The sequence below is a fragment of the Gymnodraco acuticeps genome, unplaced genomic scaffold (assembly GCF_902827175.1).
Source record: "Gymnodraco acuticeps unplaced genomic scaffold, fGymAcu1.1, whole genome shotgun sequence".
In the NCBI taxonomy this organism is placed as follows: domain Eukaryota; kingdom Metazoa; phylum Chordata; class Actinopteri; order Perciformes; family Bathydraconidae; genus Gymnodraco; species Gymnodraco acuticeps.
The window spans coordinates 758,225-780,621 of NW_022990919.1; the positions used below are offsets into that span (position 1 = coordinate 758,225).

At 42.8% G+C, this 22,397-nt stretch overlaps 1 protein-coding gene across 1 annotated transcript in view; it reads left to right on the plus strand.

Moving 5' to 3' along the window:
- Window positions 1-22,397, plus strand: part of si:dkeyp-113d7.10 — a 41,980-nt gene that overhangs the window by 9,528 nt on the left and 10,055 nt on the right. The window contains exons 2-3 of the mRNA XM_034234004.1: window positions 19,233-19,505; window positions 21,856-22,194. Of these exons, the coding sequence (XP_034089895.1) occupies window positions 19,233-19,505; window positions 21,856-22,194 (612 nt within the window). The remainder of the gene's footprint in view (window positions 1-19,232; window positions 19,506-21,855; window positions 22,195-22,397) is intronic.

Below are 22,397 nucleotides of genomic sequence, written 5' to 3' on the forward strand. Positions count from 1 at the left end.
GTTCACAGGCTGCGACAGGGGGCGACAGTGACAGCTTTAACTGTCATGCAGACTTTGAGTCTCGTGGCGGCTACTCACATTGTGGTCCCGCTGGGGTTACTGCATATGCGCCGCCTGCAGAGGTGGTTCTCCAGCCTGCGTTTGGATCCCAAGAGGCACAAACGGCAGCTGGTGACCATCCCCCCCCTCAGTGGAGGGCAACCTCCGGTTTTGGGGGTCCCCGGATCACCTCCGGAGGGGGTCTCCACTGGGACGGGTGACCTCCTACATCACAGTGTTCACGGACGCATCCAGAACAGGATGGGGAGGGACCTGCCTGAAGAGGGCTATAGGTGGGCGCTGGGCTCTAACAGAGTTTCGACACAGCAACCTCCTAGAGCTACGGGCGGTAGTGTTAGTCCTCCAGCATTTCATGCCCCTAATTCAAGGGAGACATGTATTGGTCAGGAGCGACAACAGCACCACAGTGGCTTATATCAACAGGCAGGGCGGAGTCCGCTCCGCCGCCACAGCGGAGAGGCTGTGGTTATGGGCTTCAGAGGTGGTGTTAGCCCTGAGAGCCCTCCATATCCCGGGACTGGAGAACAGGGGGGCCCACCTCACGTCGAGGGGCGGCCCCCTGCCAGGCGAATGGACGCTTCACCCGGAGGTGGTGAAGCAGATCTGGGCCCAGTTCGGGAGAGCGGAAGTGGATCTGTTTGCCAGCCGGCGCAACAACCACTGTGCGCTGTGGTTCTCCATGGCCCTGGGCGACGACCCGCCCTTGGGGGTGGACGCGTTTGCACACGTGCCATGGCCAAGGAAGCTGCTATACGCCTTTCCACCGCTGCGTCTCATTCTCCCTCTCCTGGGGAGACTGAGGCGAGAACGTCTGTCAGTCATCCTAGTGGCTCCGGACCGCGTCGGGGTGCCGTGGTACTCAGAGATGACACAGATGAAGGTGGGCCAGCCCTGGGCGGTTCCCCAGTTCTGGGGGGCGATGTCTCAAGAGGCAGGTGCAATCGGGGCGTTACCCACTCTCGGCCAACCTCTCCAGGCTTAGCTCCTGAGAGGGACAGGCTGAGACAGGGTGGATTGTCTGACAGTGTTATTCAGTCTATCCAGGCAGCTAGAGCTGGATCCACCACAGCCTGTTACAGGCCAAGGTGGCTAGGATTCCAGCAATGGTGTGAGGAGAGGAGAATAGAGCCCCTATCTTGTGAGTTAGGCTCTGTTTTTTCCTTCTTACAGTTACTGGTGGACAGAGGGCTTGCGCATTCAACAGTGAAAGTGTATGCAGCAGCCATCTCGTCCTGCCATGAGGGATTTGGCGGCAGGTCAGCCTTTAGTCAACCACTGATGTTGCGGTTTTTACAGGGGGTCAGGTGGCTGCGCCCAGTAGTGCACGCCTCCACCCCGCAGTGGGACCTGCCCCTAGTGCTCGGAGCTCTGGTCTTAGAACCATTTGAGCCTCTGGAGCTCTCCTCCCTAAAAGCACTGTTGTGGAAGACAGCTTTGCTTCTCTCCTTAACGTCAGCCAAAAGAGTGTCCGAGTTAACTGCTCTGTCGGTGCACCCGAGCTGTTTTTTGAGCACACTTTCTGCGAGGTAAGCGCAGCAGGGTTTGCTCGGTCAGCCACAGCCCAGATTTCTCCTCTGCTACAACCGGGTTAAGGGAGAATGTGGGGCAGCAGCTGCTGACCATAAAAGCCGGTCAGGGGCAGTAGGGTGGAATGTTGTTGGACGACAGTGCGCGTACACATCGCGGCTCCACCCACTGTACCCATAGAGTCCAGTAGAGGGCGGAGCCTATGAGAGATATAACGTTGGGTTACGTATTGTAACCCTTGTTATATTAGCACAGGCGGAGCCCTCTACTCAGGGCACTGTCTGTCCTATTCTGCTCGCTGAAGAGAGGTGTAGGATGATTGTCAGGAGGCGAGGCCTCCTTTTTTACGGTGTGATGCGCGCGAATTCAGGTAGGCCCGCCCAAGGCCGGCTACGTCTATAGAAGTCTCAGTGGGAGAATGCTCGCAGGGTAAGGTAGTACCCATAGAGTCCAGTAGAGGGCTCCGCCTGTGCTAATATAACAAGGGTTACAATACGTAACCCAACGTTTCATAGAGCCAAAACATTTCAAGTTTTACTCAACTGGCTTTAGATAAGCCAGTCCTTTATTAGTATATAAGTGCTTTGTTAGCAATTCTTTGTTAGTAATTCTATTGCTCGAAGTGGAGTCGAAAGAGATGTGTTTTCAGTCCGCGCCAGAAGATGTGCAAGCTATCTGCTGTCCTGATTTTCAATGGGGAGCTCATTCCACCATTTTGGAGCCAGGACAGTGTGAGAAAAAGTTTTTAGAGAGTACTTGTCCATGGACAAGTGAGTTTGGCAATTTACTTGTCCGAATACATTTTTCACTTGTCCAGAATGGACAAAAATTGGGGCCACTGGAATCTTCTTCTTCGTCATCGTATTTTACACTTTCCCACGGTTTTTACAACACCGCTAACGTAAGTGAGCGGTAAGATTTTACTGCATCACACATATGGTTGGGTATCGTTTGGATTTGAACGATTCCGGTTCTGCTTTTCGATTCCGGTTATTTTCGGTTCTTGATTCCGGTTCTTTGAGAGGGTAAAAATAAGTCCCATGACAAACTGGGAGAAAAATATATTTATGAAAACATTAAGTCAAATCTGTATTCCTATTTACAAATCACTTCATACTGTTGAATTTCTTACGGTTATTAAATAAAATTATATAAAAATAATCTCTGCATTGTTTAGTTAGTTCTAAGTGGTGCAGTTTGAGAATGTACAATTGGCCCAGTCTCCTGATGTTACACTGCAACCTGCCTGTGAGACAGAGTCCAACCACACATGTCCAACACATAGGCCTAATAATAATAATAATAATACATTATTATTATCTCAAAAAGACAAATAATCTAGGAAGTTTAACCACTTGGATTAAACCGGAGGTGACAAGTCTCGGTGTCATCCTGGACTCAGATTTGAACTTCAACGCCCATTTAAACAAAGTCACCAAAATCGCTTTCTTTCATCTCAGAAACATAGCGAAGGTAAGACCATTCATAAATCACAATGATGCAGAGAAGCTAATTCATGCTTTTATATCTAGCCGACTAGACTACTGCAATGCACTATTCACTGGTCTCCCCAAGAAAGCTATTGGAAGACTCCAGCTCATTCAAAACTCTGCAGCTAGACTACTAACGAATACCAAAAGGAGGGAACACGTTAGTCCTGTCTTAGCTACTCTACACTGGCTTCCTGTAACTTTTAGAATTTATTTTACGGTGCTTCTCCTCATATACAAAGCTCTAAATGGACAAGGACCCAGCTACATTGCTGACTCTCTAATGAACTACACACCTGCCAGAACACTGCGATCATCAGATGCAGGTCTATTAGAGGTCACCAGAAAGAGTCATAAGAAGATCGGTGATGCAGCCTTTGTAAACTACGCCCCAAAACTGTGGAACACGTTACCCAACAATATTAGGGAAGCCAATACATTAGGCATTTTTAAAAGGCAGCTTAAAACCTATCCCTTTACCAAAGCATTTGACTGATTTTACACTATTATACTGCACTATTCTCTGTGATTGACATTGCACTATTTCTCTGTTTTATTCCCCATGTGTTTATTTTTAATTATTTTATCCCACTTTATGCTTTGCTCTTGCTGCTTGTTTTACACTGATTTTATGTCTTATTTTTTACTGATGTAAAGCACTTTGAACTGCAATCCCCTGTATGAAAGGTGCTATACAAATAAAGTTATTATTATCATTATTATTATTATTATTATTATATTTATAGCCTATAGGCCTAGTGCTTTTCTACAACTCAAAGATGCTTGCACGCTTACACATGTCCTGCAATACACATGCTGCAGCTGCCCAGCTGCTCACTGTTTGTAAAAGACAATAAATAATATTTTCATTTCAATAATGTACTTTCTATACCCTGCTTCATAAACAATACTGACATCCCTGTGTTCCTCCGAGTCTGGGGGTCCGGGGATGTGAGGACAGCGCGAGGACACAGACAGGGAGGCTGCTTCATAAAGGAAATGGCGGTCAACATAGGAGCTAAAACGCTTAATAACCTTCATTACGTGTTAGAGAAAGAACATAAGAAAGTTTGACAAGGCTGTTAAACGGGCAGCGGATCTGCTGTGTGTAGAAAGAGAGAGAGAGAGACGCTGAGCTGCACCGTGCAGAGAGAGAGAGAGAGCTGCGGGGCTCGGCCTCACCTCCTGTCCTCACAACTCTTATTAAACCCTGCCACTGTGCTACACGTCCCGCCCCGCCCCCGTCTAACTGTACAGAAAGCGGCGAGATGCATTTCCTTAGGAATCGACAAGCAGAACCGAAACTAACATTTCTAAACGAACAATGGCGGACACGGACAATTTGCGAATGAGTTCTGCCTTTTGTAAACTGAATTTATCAATAATTTGTCAATAAATCGGGGCGAAAAACGTCACTTGTCCTCCGGACAAGTCAATTGAAAGATCTACTTGTCCGATATTGTAAATAACACGTCCTGGACGGTGGGACGTGTACTTTTTCGCACACTGCAGGATAGCAAACCCACGTGTTTTTGCTGATGGGAACTTGGGTCCCTCTTGCAGTGCTGGTGCAGCGAGCTGTTTGGCCGATGCAGTGCACGTGCTGGGGTGTACAGTTTAACCATGTCCATATCCTATGGATGTAGGATGGAATCTGCAACTTCAAAAAGCTAGCTAGATCATTGTTCAACAAAATGTCTTTCCTCTGTTTTCACCAGCGAGGTAGTGATGGTGCCTACTGTTCGCTTTTTGCCTTTTCACTGTTCTGGAATTACACGAGGAGGTTGGGGTCAACTTTGTGATTAATATTCGTCATTTTAGTTTTTTAACGCGTTACGGATCGCGAGAAATAACGTTGACAGTAGGGATGGGAATTTGAAAGCAAATGTATATTCGAATATTCGACCCCCCAAAAAACGGTTAACCGAAATGTACACGTATCCTATAAAAAAAGAAATTGGGTAAAAAAAAAAATTGTAACATTTTTTTCTCGAAATCTTCTGTTTCAATAACTTTTGGAAATAAATAAATACATGTTCAAATAAGTATAGAAACCAAGTCGAATTTGTCAAGCGTATTGAACTGGTGATCACAGTTTGACAGCTATAGGCCTACAGCAGGGATCACCAACTACATTTGCCCAACGGCCAAAATGTATCCAATAGACACTATCGCGGGCCAGCGATTTTATATAGCCCAGAATTTTGAAGTTGTTGACCGGGGGGGCAGGGTTACTTTGTAAATGTAATCAGTTACTGATTACAGAATACATGCTCTGAAAGTATATCAGAATACAGTTACAGTTACATGTCTTAAAAAAGTATTCAGATTACTTTTAGAATACTTTTGGAATACTTTATTTTTCCATAACAGATGGGTAACTTAGGCATCCCTCCCAAAAAATAAAAATTAATAAAAATATTCATAACTCATATTCGAATACCTGAATAATTATTTGAAAACCTGAATAATTTCGAATATTCAATTAATCGTTCCCATCCCTAGTTGACAGCCCTCATTTTTATACATGACCTTACAATGCGTGTCACACGTGTGTCCCTCTGGAGGGAATATAGGGATTTTAGCCTTTGCATACCATTTACATGCACAATAACCTAAACTAGAGAATACAATTCCTGAAGAAATTGCTAGTGGGAATGCTTTATGCTGAAATGTAATGTGTAAGAAGAAAGTGAAGAATTTACATTGAAATGACACATGAACACTAGGGACTTGAATGTATGATGAGAGAAGAAAAGAAAGTAAAAAGGCTTGGAAAAGCAGCAGAATATTTGAACTGCAAACTTTTGAACTAACTTGATGGTGAATAATCTGTCGCCATGCCAACGGCATTTGATGACATCCCATAATATGCTTAGATGCGTTGATGGCTGCATCGTTACCAAACCTGTGAAGTTTTGGGCCATTTGGAGCATTTTCACTGAAGTTATGAGAAAACCGTGTTTCATGGTGAGCATTGTGTTGCCATGGCAACGGCATTTGAATAAATCTCAAAACTGTCCCGTAGATGTCTTCACGGCTAGACTGTTGGCACACATGTGAAGTTTGAGCACTTTTTGAACATTTTCATAGGAGTTATAGCGAGGGATGCGTTTCCATGGAAACGGCATATGATGATATAATTGACGTAGAGCTGTTGAGGGCTGGACCGGTGATATACAAGCGAAGTTTGGGGGGCGATCGGACCGTGTCCATTGGAGTTAGAGCGACATCGTGTTTTATGGCGAGGGAAACGGCATATGATGACACCCCATAATTGACGTAGAGCTGTTGAGGGCAGGACCATTAACCATTATCTGAAGTCTGCTGCTCTGAGCATGTCAGTTGGAGTTATGACATCATCGTGTTCCATGACGCAGGTGTTTATATTTGAGCTAACGACGTGTCCAGAGATCAAAGGTTTCCATGGTGATCAAATAAATGTGGCAAAGGCTCAAATTTGTTGAACAACACATTTGTAACAGGTTTGTTTTTTGACCAAAAAATATGAACAGTTGGAAGATTGAACATGGGATTATTATTAGGATTATTTGTAGGTCATTGAAAAGTACAATCATTTAGATAAGCTGACACTGTAGTGCATTGCTGGTTTTAAAAGTGATTTATAAGAGTCATGTTTAAAGATGTGCAATACTTAAAATGTTTATAAAGATCCTCTGAGTGTGTGTCATTAGTTAGCTGATCAAATGTTAGGGATGAATACCTTGACATATTGACTACAAGAGCTTGAATCAAACAAGCAACCTTGTATTTGAAAGATTAACTCACATAGCAACAGTCGCACGTGGTATCAGTGGTGTGGCTGAGTACTTTAAAGGGTCATGAATAGAGGGGACTTGAATGTGAAATAAGAACAAGAAAATAAAAGTCTAAATGCATGAAAAAGCAGCAGAATATTTGAACTGAAAACTTTAGAACTAAAGGCGTACATCACCAATAATGTCTAAAATATGTGGAACATGTTGAAGTCAGTATGAAGTCTCCATCAGACGGAAAATAATAGGCTGAGACAGTCTGTTAAACTCCAGTGACCACGTCATTAGTCTGCTGCTCTAATTATGTCAATTGGAGTGATGACATCATCGTGTTCCATGACACAGGACCTAACGATGTGTCCAGAGATCAAAGGTTTCCATGGTGATCAGTGAGAGGAGAGCATTTTCATTGTTCTGAATGAGAGATAAACCTGTTACATGTGAACGTTATGTTGAAGAACCGTAACAGATATCGGTGAAATTTCAAAGCGTGAAGCATGTCAAGGAACTTGAGCATCTGAAGTGTACTTTTTGTGTACTTTCGGGTTAATAATGTGGCCTTTTTGGCAGATTAACTAAAGGTGTGTGGCTGCTGTGGTGGGGAAAGTTGAGACTGAATTTACAATGGGTTTTAATGGAGACATGTTGAACGTTTTTGTCACTTCATGCCCTCAAGAGGCATTTTGTTTAATTATTTTTGCTTAATTTATTTTTATCTTTCAAGCTACGAGATGTTTTCCTACGTTTCTCATGAAAAATTATGTCTCAGGAATGTAGGGTTTGGGAATTATGGCAGGTTTGAAAGAAAATATGAAGGCAAAATTAAATCTGTCCTCCACTAGCTGTGACATCACACACTCTAAAATCTGAAGAAGGCCTCTTTAACAAGGTCTGAACAATGTTTAATATCTTTAAAAGTATGAATCAGATTTAAAAGTTGTGTTAGACGAATAATGTCAGAAAGATGTGTAACATTTTAAAGTTGGAATGAGGTTTCTGAGTGAAAGTATGAAGGAGCAGCTAGCAGTTGAAGAAGGAGCAGTTATCAGTTGAAGTTGCATGAAGATTGTTAAAGTCTGAAGAGTTCTCCATTGACTTCCATGTTAAAAATGGGAAGTATTATGGGATGTATCTCTGGAATGATAAAAGTAATAACCATTGATTCCCGACCGAGCTGAACATTTTGATGTTTGAACGGAGTTTCTGCGATGTTCAATGTGGGAGAAGAAGCAGCGCAAAATAACCCGGCGGAATAATAAAGAATTTTGTGCGTAGCATAACAGATAGTGGGAATGCTGTGTCAGCATTCCCACTAAATAACACACTAGACGGAATGGAAAACCTTTAAAAGATAAATAGGGCCTCTTTTAAAACAAATAATAACAAAGAAAACAACACCATATGCATACATTCTGCATTCTGCATATATTGTGCAATCAAAACAGAGGGATTTAGATTACAATGACATGTGTTTTGGATTTTACTGCTGTTTCAAAGATCTTAGATTTTCACTGTAATTGGTATCGACTGCTAAACCTCTGGTAGCGTGACATCCCTCGAAATAATCTCAGTCACATTCAGACGTGTTGGTGTTTGTTTGGGTGTGTTTCAGTCTGCAACACACACACACACACACACACACACACACACACACACACACACACACACACACACACACACACACACACACACACACACACACACACACACACACACACACACACCAGGGCTCTCGACTAACTTTTTTTTTCACCATCCTCCCAGAACCGTCCCGAAATACAATCTAAGCCGTCCTGAAATTAATGTGGAACCGTCCTGAATTTAAAATGTTAGTTTTTCTACATTATCATTAGTTAAAATCATTCAAAGTGACCTTTAACATAAATAAAACATCATACAAATCATTAGATGATAATTCATCAACCTTTTTATTTGAGTAAATCACATAAACAAAGGCCAAATATATTTAAACAAACACACAAACGAGAAAATTACTCTAATTTTGAATCCAATCAAGTCCCATCCAATTAACAAAAAAATCCAACACTGTCCTGAAGACAGAACCCAGAGTAACCACTAACCAGGATGACAGTCTGTCAGTCAGGAGACCTTTACAAACTGCCCCGCCCCCTCACACACAGACGGGAGAGAGAGATCTCGTCTGGATTGGAAAACTCGAAAATACATCATTCTTTCACACAGTGACGTCACGAGCTACCCACAATGCAACACGTGCCATATAAATATATATAAATGCGCCATTTTCCTGGAGGTGCTAATATCCTGGAAGTGCACATATAAACAGCTAGCTAACTATCCAGGCAGAGCGCAGTAGGTTTTTTTTCTGAATTAACGACCGAAGAAATCGCTGCATGTCTTCGGATTACATCTCTGGACTTGAGGGGTGTGCTCTAGGTCGTTACCAGCGTAAACTAGAGCTGTGTGGGTTGTTACAGACTGCCTGCAGATGTATGGAAAAACGACAGTGGCCTTCGTCGATTTTGGCTGCATCTACGTCTAATTTCTGGAAACACCAGGTGAATACCCCACTTGTCACAATAATATTATCATGCCATTGCATATATGTGGTATTTTAGAGTTGACTAGATATTGATTAAGGCAATAGACTATGATATTCTGTACAGGAAGCTTAGCAACACCTAGACGGTGTACGGCTGCTTGCACCTCGCGTAAAACGACGCAGACCGGAAGTACGGTGTCGCGCTCGGCCCAATACCCGTATGTGTGTGTGAAAGAATAGACGCATGTTTTAGTCTTATTGCATATTAGAAACGGAGTTGGCGAAACTAAAACTGCGATATAATGTGTATGTAGCAATAATACATGACATATATTTTTTAGATGTCTCCAGTACTGATAAAAAGTCCGATAACGTCGGAGCTTAACGTTACCACTGTCTTTAATAATTCCGGCCCGGGGCTCGGTTCCCATCCCTACATGGAGAGGCGCAGCATATTGCTAAGGACTAAATACGATGGAGAGTTCTCATCTCAGCCTTATTACCCATAGGGGATGAAGAGGAGTAAGTAAATAAAGAGGCCGGCGCTCCAGGGTCTGGTTCTGGTGTGCGTTTTTGTGATGTAACGGTAAAACATTTCAGAATTCCTCCACGGGATGCCATTGTCATTGTACATCACTCAACCCGCGAAATACACACACTCAGTAGCCTAGCTAGACCCGCAAATTTGCGGGCCAGGAATTTGCGGGTACAGCCAGCTGTGCGGCTGGCTGACAGACACGTTGTGTGTGTGTGTGTGTGCGTATTTCGCGGGTTGCTAAATGTTTTGTGCGTGTGTGTTTATGTTGACAACTTCAAGGACGTTTAATCTGTTAAACCCGAGAGACCCCGGTTCCACAAACAGTGTCTGAGCGCATGTTCATTTAATAAACTATGAATGTTTTATATCCATGTAATAGGAAGAAACTCATCTAACTGATCATTTTAATTTTTTTTCAAAAAAAACCCCACAATGCTAACGCTGAGCCTCTGAATTAGCAACGAGCGAAAAATGCTAACAGATGACTGCACCGAAATTCACTCACAAAACCTTATTATTTATCTTTGCTGCACATCCAACCCATCGTTTCACATCGTGAGGAGACACAGAATCGATGGGTACTCATTATCACTCAATGATACGAACTCTCGGAGATAATAACAAGAACACATATCAAAACATATTGAGCTAGTTAGCCAAAAACGGCAAAATGGCTCACCTGTGTGGTAGTCTGGTCAAAAGTGGTCTTCAATGGCATTAACACGATAAAAACGATGCTGAAGTTAATCCATAGGTTAATCCAATGTGTCTGTGTCACTTTGAATGATTTCTGATAATCCATGAGATATAAACATGCTTTTCGGTTTTGAGAGGTCAAACCTAGAGACAGCTTCGCTCTGGAGCAAAACTGCTTTTTGCTAAATCTGTCTAAAAAGGTCAAATATCACTTGTTTTGCATCAATCTTGATACAGGGTACTTATTATATGTTGTACTTTGGATTCCTAAAGCTTTTAGTCTACTAACCCATCATCCAAGGTTAGTTTTCACTATAAGTACAACACTATCATTTACAGTGTTTTACCATGTTCAATCTGAATTTTCTTTAAAATAGAAAACATCTATATTGATTCTGACTTTTCTACATCCAACTCACAGGTTTATCATTACTTTGAGAAAAAAGATTATTAATTTAACCCTTTTAGAAGGGAAGATATGGTCATTTGTTCTGGGAATGTCATTTTCGAGCCTGAGACCTGAAAAACAGGCTCAGGGCTTAACAGGTTAATAACTGTGTGCTACTACACAAAACGTGCAGTCGGTTTCATTTTCATCGCCGTTTGTAGTAGAGTTAGCAGGGTATTTCTTATTTTAACTCTCGTCCCAAATTCGTCCCAAAATTATTTTTGATCCTCCCCGACACTATTTTTTTTGGCCCCGGGACGGCGGGACTTCCTTAAGCTCGAGCACACACACGCACGCACGCACGCACGCACACACACGCGCGCACGCGCACGCGCGCGCGCGCACACACACATATAAACATGGAAAGACATGAGGCAGAAACATCCTCTGACAAGGTCGCTTCACTCTCACGCATGCATGCACACATCTGCGCACTCGAACGCAACAACACGGCTGATATGCAAAGTCCCCCTCTGACCCCCCCGCGTCTTTAAAACTAGACCACGGACCTCACACGCCATCATCGGCACGAAGAAGTGACGGCCAATCACTGCCGGACCTCAGCTGGAGTTTATTCATCCTCATACACATACAGACGTCCACAATATGGCGAGATTATTAATATTTAACACCTTTCAAAAACTAGCCATAAAAGGCACAAGATGACAAAATGACACAAGACTTACAAAAATGGGGATAAAATGGTGGATAAAACAAGTTTTTGAAGCAGGTGATACATCTCTGTCTTGTGAAAACTATGCATCTTCAAATGATTTCCACAATGATGCACTTGCTTTGTCTTGTGTGATAAATCCAGTGCACCCGTTGGACTGGACTGATTGAAATATTTTGGAATAGATGTGCAGGAATATTTCAGCAGGTTGTGGAAGTATACTATGACATATATATTAGGGATGTCCCGATCACCTTTTTTTGCTCCCGATCATTTGATTTTGACAATCTGCCGATACCGATTTTTCCCGATCCGATCTTTATGCAATGCATTATGAGAAAAAAAAGCATTCAAGTTGTCCCTTAAGGTTATTTTTTTTATTTAAATGACAGTACCCAACTATCCATTCTATCCAACATGGATATAGCTTCTTTTCTTTTCACAGCAGCATTGGATCAGTTCAGTTGTGCAGCATTGGATCAAAACAAAATAAAGCTTATCAGTGGTCCACCACAAAATAACCATGTAAACAAATTGAGTGCAGATAGTGCAGTAACAAAACAAAAATAACTCTACTGGAAAGAGGTAGCTTGACTAGCTTCACAAGTTCACATTCAGTCACAAATAATAAAATAAAAATGTGGCTTAGTGCAGAATTCTAGCCTTAAGACTAACTAGTCTAGTATTAATGCAATGAACAACAGCAGCTTAACATAACATGAATAAACAAAGTATTATATTTCCATCTTACTGGAGTAACACAATTCAATAGTAATCAGCAGTGAACCACTTCTTTTTGTTATTCTACAGTATTGTTGTTTTATAGTTATTTGTTAATGTAACCCAATTTGTGTTCTTTGAAATTGAAAAGGATATCGCATTGTGTTGGTTACTTTCGTTGCAGTTGTATGTCTTAAGTGTAATTTGTCTTGGCTTCCTATTTGTGGACATGCTTTTATTTTGAAGGAGAGGTAGCGCGGTTGACAGGAAGTTGTTGTTGCTTTGGAAACAACGTGACGGAGATTAACGGAGAAAAGTAATATCTACATATAAAGATGGAGAAAGTAAACGATAACGTTTATGGTTAAGTGTTAGCACCCCCCGAAGAGGCACAAGCTCTTACGTTGATATTGGAGATTTCAATAAATTCAATTTGAAAAAAAAACGGGGGAAAAAAATGAAAAAAGAAACAATCGTATTAGATTGGTCGTGTTGAACGTAGCTCTGTTCTTTCCACCACGCGGAACCTCCTTCTTGCAAACATTGCATCTGGCTGTTACACTGCCTTCGCTTTCAATTTTATAATACTTCCAAACTCCTGACATTTGCTCTGTCCGACTCCCGAGTCACCAGCTGAACGTAGCCTCTCGTTAGCTTACTGCTACTATTAGACACTGCGCCCACTCTGTTGCCAGATTTGAGAGAAATAAGCAACCAGGTCTGAAAACAAACCCAAAGAAAGCAACACATACATGATGTTGTGTAATTTGAAACCAAAACTAAGGCCTCAGGATGACTTTAAGACGTGAACATGGTCATTTTTGTTTTGTAACATTAAATAAAATATTTTTTTTAAGGGTTCCCGATCCCCGATCTTTTTCTCCCGATTCCGATCTTTTAAAAATCACGTGATCAGCTCCGATCCCCGATCACGTGATCGGATCGGGACATCTCTAATATATATATTAGGGCTGTCAAGTTAACGCACATTTTTTTTAACGTCACTAATTATTTTAATGGGATTAACGCATGTGTATTTTTTTCCTCGGCCGCCCCGTAGTTTCAGAGCGCATCGAGTTTAAAATACCATCTACAAGCTGATGCTGACAGCCCCGCTCCTGCTGCCTGCTTGCGGCAGACCACACTTCCACGCTCACCGGCAGGCACCGACTGGCCATCGGGAGGACAGGGTCCGGGAGGGTGTGTGTATGTGTGGCCCGAGCGAGCGAGAGACCTTACGTGTATTGTTGTTGTTAGCATCTGGTGCTAGCTAGCTGCGCTAACGGATATAAGGAGCTGTTTAAATGAAAACAGAGGAGCGACATTTCGCCGACAACTGCGACGAGCACTTGACTTTATGCAGGAAGCCAGACAGTGGGACATTGTACGAAAGGTCAGCACACTCAGCACGGATAGTGCGCAACATGATTGCAGCGTCCAGGCAGCTCCCGTTCGAGCATATGCCTTGAGTTGCACATAGCTCCAACGATCCATCACACACACACACACACACACACACACACACACACACACACACACACACACACACACACACACACACACACACACACACACACACACACACACACACACACACACACACACACACACACACACACACACACACACACACACACACACTGTATTGTATTATTGAATGAGAGGTTCCAGGTTGAATTGAGGCGAATATTTGTAATGTTCAGAGGTTGTTGTGTTTAATATTCATGAGAATATTTGTCATTGTTCAAATGATAATAAACATTAGCATAAAGCATATTTGTCCACTCATATGTTGATAAGAGTATTAAAAACTTGAAAAATATTCCTCTAAGGTACATTTAATTCGCGATTAATCGCGATTAACTATGGACAATCATGCGATTAAATATTTTAATCGACTGACAGCCCTAATATATATACATGATTTATTTTTGATCTAATTATTTTTGATCTGAATAAAAACCATAAAAAATCATGATGACAATTTAAAAGGATAAATTGTTCAAAATAATTAACTGTACTCATATTTCCAATGTCATGTTAAATACTTAAAGGTGGGGTAGGTAAGTTTCAGAAACCGGCTCGAGTGCACTAACATTTGAAAGTACACAGCCGAAAAGAATCCGCCCCTTCCTTCAGACTTCCTTACAGAGCACCTCCTCCAACACACATGAACGCGCACATGACGTCAGCAGACTGGTGAGAGTGGCCGCCTGTTGCTGGCGAGTCATTGAAGTACTGCTGCAATGCACGCCCAATGACTGCACGCCCAATGAGGGCACGCCCAATGAGGGCACGGGATACATTTGTGCGTGCACGAGATGGAAGGCTGACAGACAAGGCGGCAATCCAATCCGTTTAGCCGGCCCGGCTGAACGGATTGGACTTTTTACAGTATTACAGCTTCCACAGATGACATTTTTTTATGGATTTTTTGTCAAAGCACTTCAGATATTCATTGCTATCGGGATGTTAAGAGCATTCCATGGAATATAACAAAAAGTGTATCTCGAGCCGGTTTCTCAAACTTACCTACCCCACCTTTAAATATTAATATAAATATAAATACTGATTTTAATATTAGCCATGATAATTGTGATTTTCACCATGATAAAACAGTCTCTAACGGTTTGTGCTCACGTGATGCAGAACAAGTAATTCAATGTTTAATGAAAGTGATACTTTAACTGAGCGCAGCAGCAGAGTGTCGTCTGCAGATTGAGATTAATGGAGACAGCGAGATAATGAGACCACAGCCCGACACGCTCGGGTCAAAGGTCACGCTGCTTTATTGTTAGGGAGCTGGTCTACATGTCTGAAACTTTCACTGAGATGTGTGCTCACTGAGGACACACAAAGTGAGTGTTAGTGTAAGTTATCAAATGAACCCTGCAGAGATCTTCAGCTGCTGAAAACTGACATTAAATGCTCCTGAAGTGTTAGTTTAAAGCTGGAGGTCAGGATTACTGTTTAATTATTTCTAGATTAACCATTGGGGCTTTTTGAATGAATTGAGTAAAAATATAAATTCCAGTTTTCCAGATGCCTCACTGATGTATGCAGATGTTTTAAGTACAGCACTCTTAAGAAAATGAGTGTCAGAGGGCCTGACCTACAAAATGTAAATGGGAAAAAAATAGACATGCAAAACAATCAAGAAACAGAAGACATCACAAATAAAAAAGAAACGGACACAAAACAAGGAAAGCGATTTTAAATGTCACAAAACCTACAAATATTGCTTATAAATGGCATTGAGTTGCTAGAGAAAAACCCAAAATACAGCAAAAATCACCTCAAAGACTAAAAGAAGACGCAAAGCAATACAAATGATGCAAAAAGGCTACGAATAGACTAACAACCACTATTTGATGTACAATGCCTACACGGAGACAAATAACAATTGGGTCAAAAGGTCCCAAAAAAGATGAAGTAAATGCAAAACCAGAAAAAAATGCAAAGCAATCACTAAATAATTAAAGGGAGATACACAATTACTGAAATAGACATTAAGATTATCACAATGACAAAGTTACTTCAAATATATATAACAATTTTTTTTATGCAAAACCGCTACAAAAACAGGCAAAACTACTATACATAGATCACAAAGGCACGTTTCTTGTGCCTGTTTAGGAAGGGGGGGGGGGGGGGGGGGGAGGCTCCAACAAGTCTATGCCCAGTGTCCCATTATCTCCTTATCTGTCCATGTGAATTTGCTATTGTGATTTATTTTTAATGATGGCATTTTTATTTAAATATGGAGGACAAAAGACACCATTGTTCTGCGTTATTAGACATGACCGAGACACACAAAGCAAAAAATGCAGAACATCATCTCATCGTCTCCGGTCGAGGGGAAACCCAGACACAGTGTTTCCGTCAGACCAGGGCTCAGAGGGCGTCCACCCCGAGAGCAGGGGGTGTGACGTCACGTTGTGACACACGTTGTGTGTGACTTGAATTGAGCTGTCCCTTCATAGATAGTAGGCTTGTTTGAGACGCGTTGCGGCTCGCCTCGAAAGTAGACGAGAATAGCCGATCGCAGCCGGGGGAGGTCTCAAAAAGCTCACCTGAAGTCGGACAGCTCGGAGTCGGCTTCGTCTTCTTCTTCTTCTTCTCTCCGTTTTTTGGCGGATTGCAAACCACTTGAAGGTGCATACCGCCACCTCCGGAGTCGGCTTGACTCGGTTTGCATTTATAAAGAATGCACACATGTGTTTAATCGTTAATGTCAGATATGTAGGCTACTAAGTAAATACATTTGTTCCTGCTCAAGATTAGATTCTACTTTATTGTTATTGCACATATTACAGGTACTGAGACAACGAAATGCAGTTTAGCTTCTAACCAGGTGCAACAAGCAGTAAAGTGAAAAGTAATGTACACAATCTACAGAATAAAATATAGAATGAATTAAATGATGAATAAACAGTGAGGGGTATGAATACACTAGATATCAGCCTGTGAGCAGTATGAACAGTGTGTATGAATGTGCTAAGATATATAACGTATGAAAACGGTAAGCAGTGCAAGTAGCCTATAGTATAAAATATAAAGATATTAATTTCATGATGATAAACATTGTGGAACAATTATGAAAAATGGGAATGGATGTGGCGACGTAAAACTGACACAAAACAACAACAAACTTTTGCCGAGCCAATTGGAGAGTTTCATCAGCAGCACGTGGTAAAAACCACCAATGAGCGCTCAGCTCGAGATACCAGCGAGTCGTTTCCCATCAAGCATTTCGCTTCCGCAGCCCGTGGAGAGGAACTGCGCCGCCTCGCCGCGCCTAGCTCTCAAGGCTGCGGGCGTCTTTGTCCCGCGAGATTTCAACGTCTCATGTGGGCGGGCCTCCAGAACAAGTCGGACAAAATGACTAATCATCATGCAACGCACTAGCAAGACGTTGATCGCAACTGCGCAGGTCTCGCTTGTCTCAAACAAGCCTAGTATCTCTTTACGTGAGCCGGATCATTTGGCTCTGCTCACTAAGAAGAGCCGGCTCTTTCGGCTCCTAAACGGCTGTTCATTCACAGTTTACCACGGAGCCTCAGTTTCGCCGCTGCGAGGCTCCGGTGCTCGCAGCTCACGCACTTATAAGCCTGAGAAAATATCATTTCTGGAACAAACAGAAGTTCTTTAATATGAACACTGCATGTAATCCCCCTTAATGTAAATATCAATGAACCTTTATTAATCAGAAAGGGGAAACTCCAGTTGTAGCAGCCCAAAGTGTTTGGAAGCATCATCATTTATTGAAAAATGAATTTGAACTTTTCGACCTGTTACGATTATAAACTGAAGCAATAATATGTAGGTACTTATTATTTATTACATTCTCGGCTGAGGGAGGAGGGAGGAGGAGGAGAGAGGAGGATGAGGAGTGAGAGGAGGAGGAGGAGGAGGAGGAGGAGGAGGGGAGAGAGGAGGAGGAGGAGGAGGAGGAGGAGGAAGGAGGAGGAGGAGGAGGAGGAGGAGGATGAGGAGGAGGAGGATGCGTAGGAGGAGGAGGAGGAGGAGGGAGGAGGAGAGGAGGAGGAGGCGGAGGATGCGGCTGCAGCTGATGAGGCGGAGGAGGAGGAGGAGGAGGAGGGGATGAGGAGGAGGAGGAGGAGGAGGAGGATGAGGAGGAGGAGGACGGAGAGGAGGAGGAGAGGAGGATGAGGAGGAGGAGGAGGAGGGAGGAGGGATTAGGATGAGGAGAGGAGGATGAGTAGGAGGAGGGGAGTCGGAGGCTGAGGAGGAGGGCTGCGGAGGAGGATTGATTAGTCTTATCGTCTTCTTATTCTGTATTCTCTTTCTTCTTCTTATTATCTTCTTCTTTCTTCTTCTTCTCTTCTTCTTCTTCTTCTTCTTCTTCTTCTTCTTCTTCTTCTTCTTCTTCTTCTTCTTCTTCTTCTTCTTCTTCTTCTTCTTCTTCTTCTTCTTCTTCTTCTTCTTCTTCTTCTTCGAAACAGGACCGATACGTTTCAAATTTGTCCAGTAAAATAAATTCTGTCCGAACATTTGACCGGCAAGAAAAAATCCTAGCGGAAACCCTGCTTCACATATGAACAGATTTCTATAGTTTTATTTAATACAACTATTAATTGTGACTTAACATACTCCTGATATAACACCCGATTTACTCCTTTTTAAAGATCGACAAAATTACAGTAGATTTACAAGATAATTTCAATATGTGCATGAAACAAACGTTTTTAAAGAAAGTGAGGAAAAATAAACAGAAGTGTTCCGAGATGTTTAATCTGATTTGTAAAATAAGTGCCCCTAGCGTTGAGTATAGAGAAAATGTAATTGAAATGGTTATAATTTGGATAATTGGTTGTTTTTTCAGTTATGACCAGGACTAAAGTTTTGTCTTTTTAATATGCAATATCTTCATAGCAGTTTTACTATGTGGACATTTTTCCCCTAAGGACAGCAAAGATTTTTTTTTTTATTCAACAAAGACTTTCTCAGTAAACCTTTGTGTTTTATTGTTGAACAATAAACCTGGCTACTGATTATGACTCAAGGCTATTTTGTAAAATGCAAAACAATTACAGCTTGTTTGCATATAAAACCGTTAATCCTTCAATATACAATACATTTAAAATAAAAAGGGCAAAAGCATAAAATAAGGCAAAATACATTCAATTTGAATGCAGGATTAAGAAATAATATATTTAAAACGGAATGTAAAATCAAATATTGTCTGGTAGAATAAAGGCTGTTCTAATATATGATAAATTATAGATGATGATGGTGTCCCTTGCCCCCCCCCCCCTGCAGATCAGCTGAAGTCTGTGATGGAACAGGTGTTGGACTTCGCGCTGCACGAGCTGACGAAGATCGTGGAGGCTTCGTTTGACGACCTGCTGCTGGAGATCACCAAGATGGAGAGCGAGCAGCAGCTGCTGGAGGAGAGGATGGACAAGGGGAGAGGAGGAGCTGGGGGTCGGAGGAGGGGATCTGAGAACGACTCGGTGTCCCCCAGTGGGTCTGATGACACCCAGGAGGAGCTGGCCGAGGCCCCCGTGTCCAAGGAGACGCCACAGGCAGATGGTGAGCCCCCCCATTCAATTTAACTGAGGGCCACACTTGAAAATGGAAATTGGATATGTAAACATAGGAAACATATATTCTAACGACTCGTCAGCAGCAGCTGATCTCTCTCTCCCGTCAGATTAGACTTCACTCGCGTTTATGTCCATATCGATCAGATCCAGCTAGTTCTAGCTAATGATATGACTACCTGCTTATTAAAAGACACCTAAACAATAAGTGTCGCTATGCAACCGGGTGAGGCCACAAAGTATAGCGCAGCATTATGCATTTGTTTACATGCCCACCGGAACCCCGAGGCATTACCAACAGATCAACGCACAATCAACCCATACAGGACATCTCTTTCTCCACATTAAGTGTTAGACATTAGAATTGACTATTCTTGTCTGTCACATACTCTTCTTGTCTGTTGCAACTGATGCGGTATTGTGCCAAGGGGAAATTATTTTGACCGGAGAGATTTGGATTTGCCGGTCTTCAGCATATTTTACCGGTCAAAGTCCGGTAATTAACGGAAACTCTGTTTGGGACTTTAATAACAATAATAAAAAGTAAAAAAAACAAAAAAACAAGAGGCCCCATTATGCTTTTTGGGGTTTTCCCTTTCCTATAGTGTGTTATATAGGTTTGTTGTCCACCTCCATTGCACGCCTCAGAACTTTAGTTTGACACGCGTGCTCCAGGCAGGTTCCGTGGAAGGAAATGCATCAATCTCGTTCACATTAAGAGCAAAATGAGGAGGCTAGCCCAGTGGTTCTCAAACTTTGTTCAATAATGTACCCCCTTTGAAAAAAAGATTCAGCCATTACCCCCTGATCAGCGTAAAAACATTTTGTTAAGGAAGAAACGCCTATATAAAGAGGTACAGTACAGCGCTGCACCATCAGTGTCTGATTTATTAAAACAACAACCTTGTAACTGAGAAACACTTAAATGCTACATTTAAAATGTTTACAATCCATCACTAAATTCATGGCAAACCAATTTTAACATCATGCAATAACAATAGGACGACATTAGTTGCATTGAACTGATCTTTTTAATAAGTTGTCCTTACAATGTATAGTGAAACATGGGCTTGTGCTTCACTGAGGATCTTTGTCATTCTGACAGGGAGGCCACTGCAGTTATTACACTTTCGTGTTTTGAAATATGTGTAACTGTTCATATAAAACCCACACTGCTCAAACTTCGTTACTTTTCCTAAAATTGGTATATTTATTTATTAATTTTGGGGCGTGGGGAATGTAGAGAAAAAAAAATATGAGCATTTATACCTATAACCGCCAGACGGGATTTTGACCCCTCATATAAACATATGCATAATGCTGCGCTATACTTTGCGGCCACACCCTGTTGCCTATTGTTTAGGTCCTTTGATAAGCAGGCAGTCATATCATTAGCTAGAACTAGCTAGATCTGATAGATTTAGACATAAACGCGAGTGAAGTCTAACCGGACGCGAGAGAGAGATCAGAGATCAGATCAGCTGCTGCTGACGGAGAACACGCAGCTCTGCATGATCACAGCTCCGCCACTGTGACGGACCGTTGAGTGGAGCAAAATACACTAAGAGTTAGACCTAACACACTTAGCTTGTTTATCTACTCTGGAACTAGCTAAACTAGTTATAAATATATTTATTCTTTACTGTCGGGTCACTTATTACAGGTTCAGCGAGCTGCACGAGACTGATGGGCTGTCAGGAGAGGGAGAGGAAAAGAGAGCACCCCGTTTATTTTTCCCATGTTATTATCCAGAGTTTCTGTAAACCTTTCAATAAAGTAGTTCATCTACTATTAGCAGTTTGTTTAAATGCATTACTTATGTTGTTTTTTTCATGAACATAAAATAAATCTCACGTACCCCCTGCAGTACTCCAACGTACCCCTAGGGGTCCGCGTACCCCCATTTGAGAACCACTGGGCTAGACCTATGGAGAGCTTTGCCACATTCACCCGAGCCTTTCCAAGCAGACCTTGAGAAGTTTGCTGCGCCTTGACACAGACAGACTACCAGGGCCTGACTGATCTAGTCCCCAACTCCGGGGACTTCGGGTGGCCGTATACGCCGTGAAGTTGTTTGCGGCCTGCCAGTAAACCCAAAGCAGAAGAAGAAGAAGAAGTGACGTCAGCGGCTCCTTCAGGGACTTATTCCGGTGTGAACGTGATTTACTAGATAGTTCCAGCCAGGAAATAAAAGTTCCGGGAACTATTCCTGGGAAAATTACTTGGTGTGAAAGCGCCAAATGGGCCCTCTCTTTTTACATGATGAGAGTACAGAGTTTCATCCTTCCCCGCCTTCTCTCCTCTTTTCCTCCTCCTTCCTCTTTTATCTTCCCCCTCAGACTTGGGGCGCCCCCCTGTCCTCTCCGTCGCTCAGGACTGGGTTCCCATCCTGGACAAGGTCTTTGGTCAGAAGTGGTGCAGCGACGTGTGGCAGATAAAGGAGATGGATGGAGAGGCGGGGGCCGGTACAGGACGGGGTCTGGGTGAGGGCCGGGTTGAGCACGCGGCCCCCCTCTCCAACCGCTCTGTGACCCTGGAGCCCTCCCCCTCCTCCCCCCAGCAGGACCCCCGTTGGACCCCTCTGGAGGACATGGAGGTGTTTTCTCCAGATGAGGAGGCTGCAGGCAGTCAGAGGGACACCTCGGGCCCCCGACATGGACACCCCCACAGCCCCACAGGTGAGCCCGAACTCCTTCGGCTGTGTGACAGGAAACCCACCCTCTGCACACAAACACATAAACGGAAACATCACACACCTGAGAGAGCAGAAAACAGAGGCCAGGGTGCTGCGTAATGAAAAGTAAACTATAATCTTAAACAATTTTGAACAAGTTAAACTTAACCAGGATGAAAAGCAACATAGTTTCAGCTGCAAAGTTCA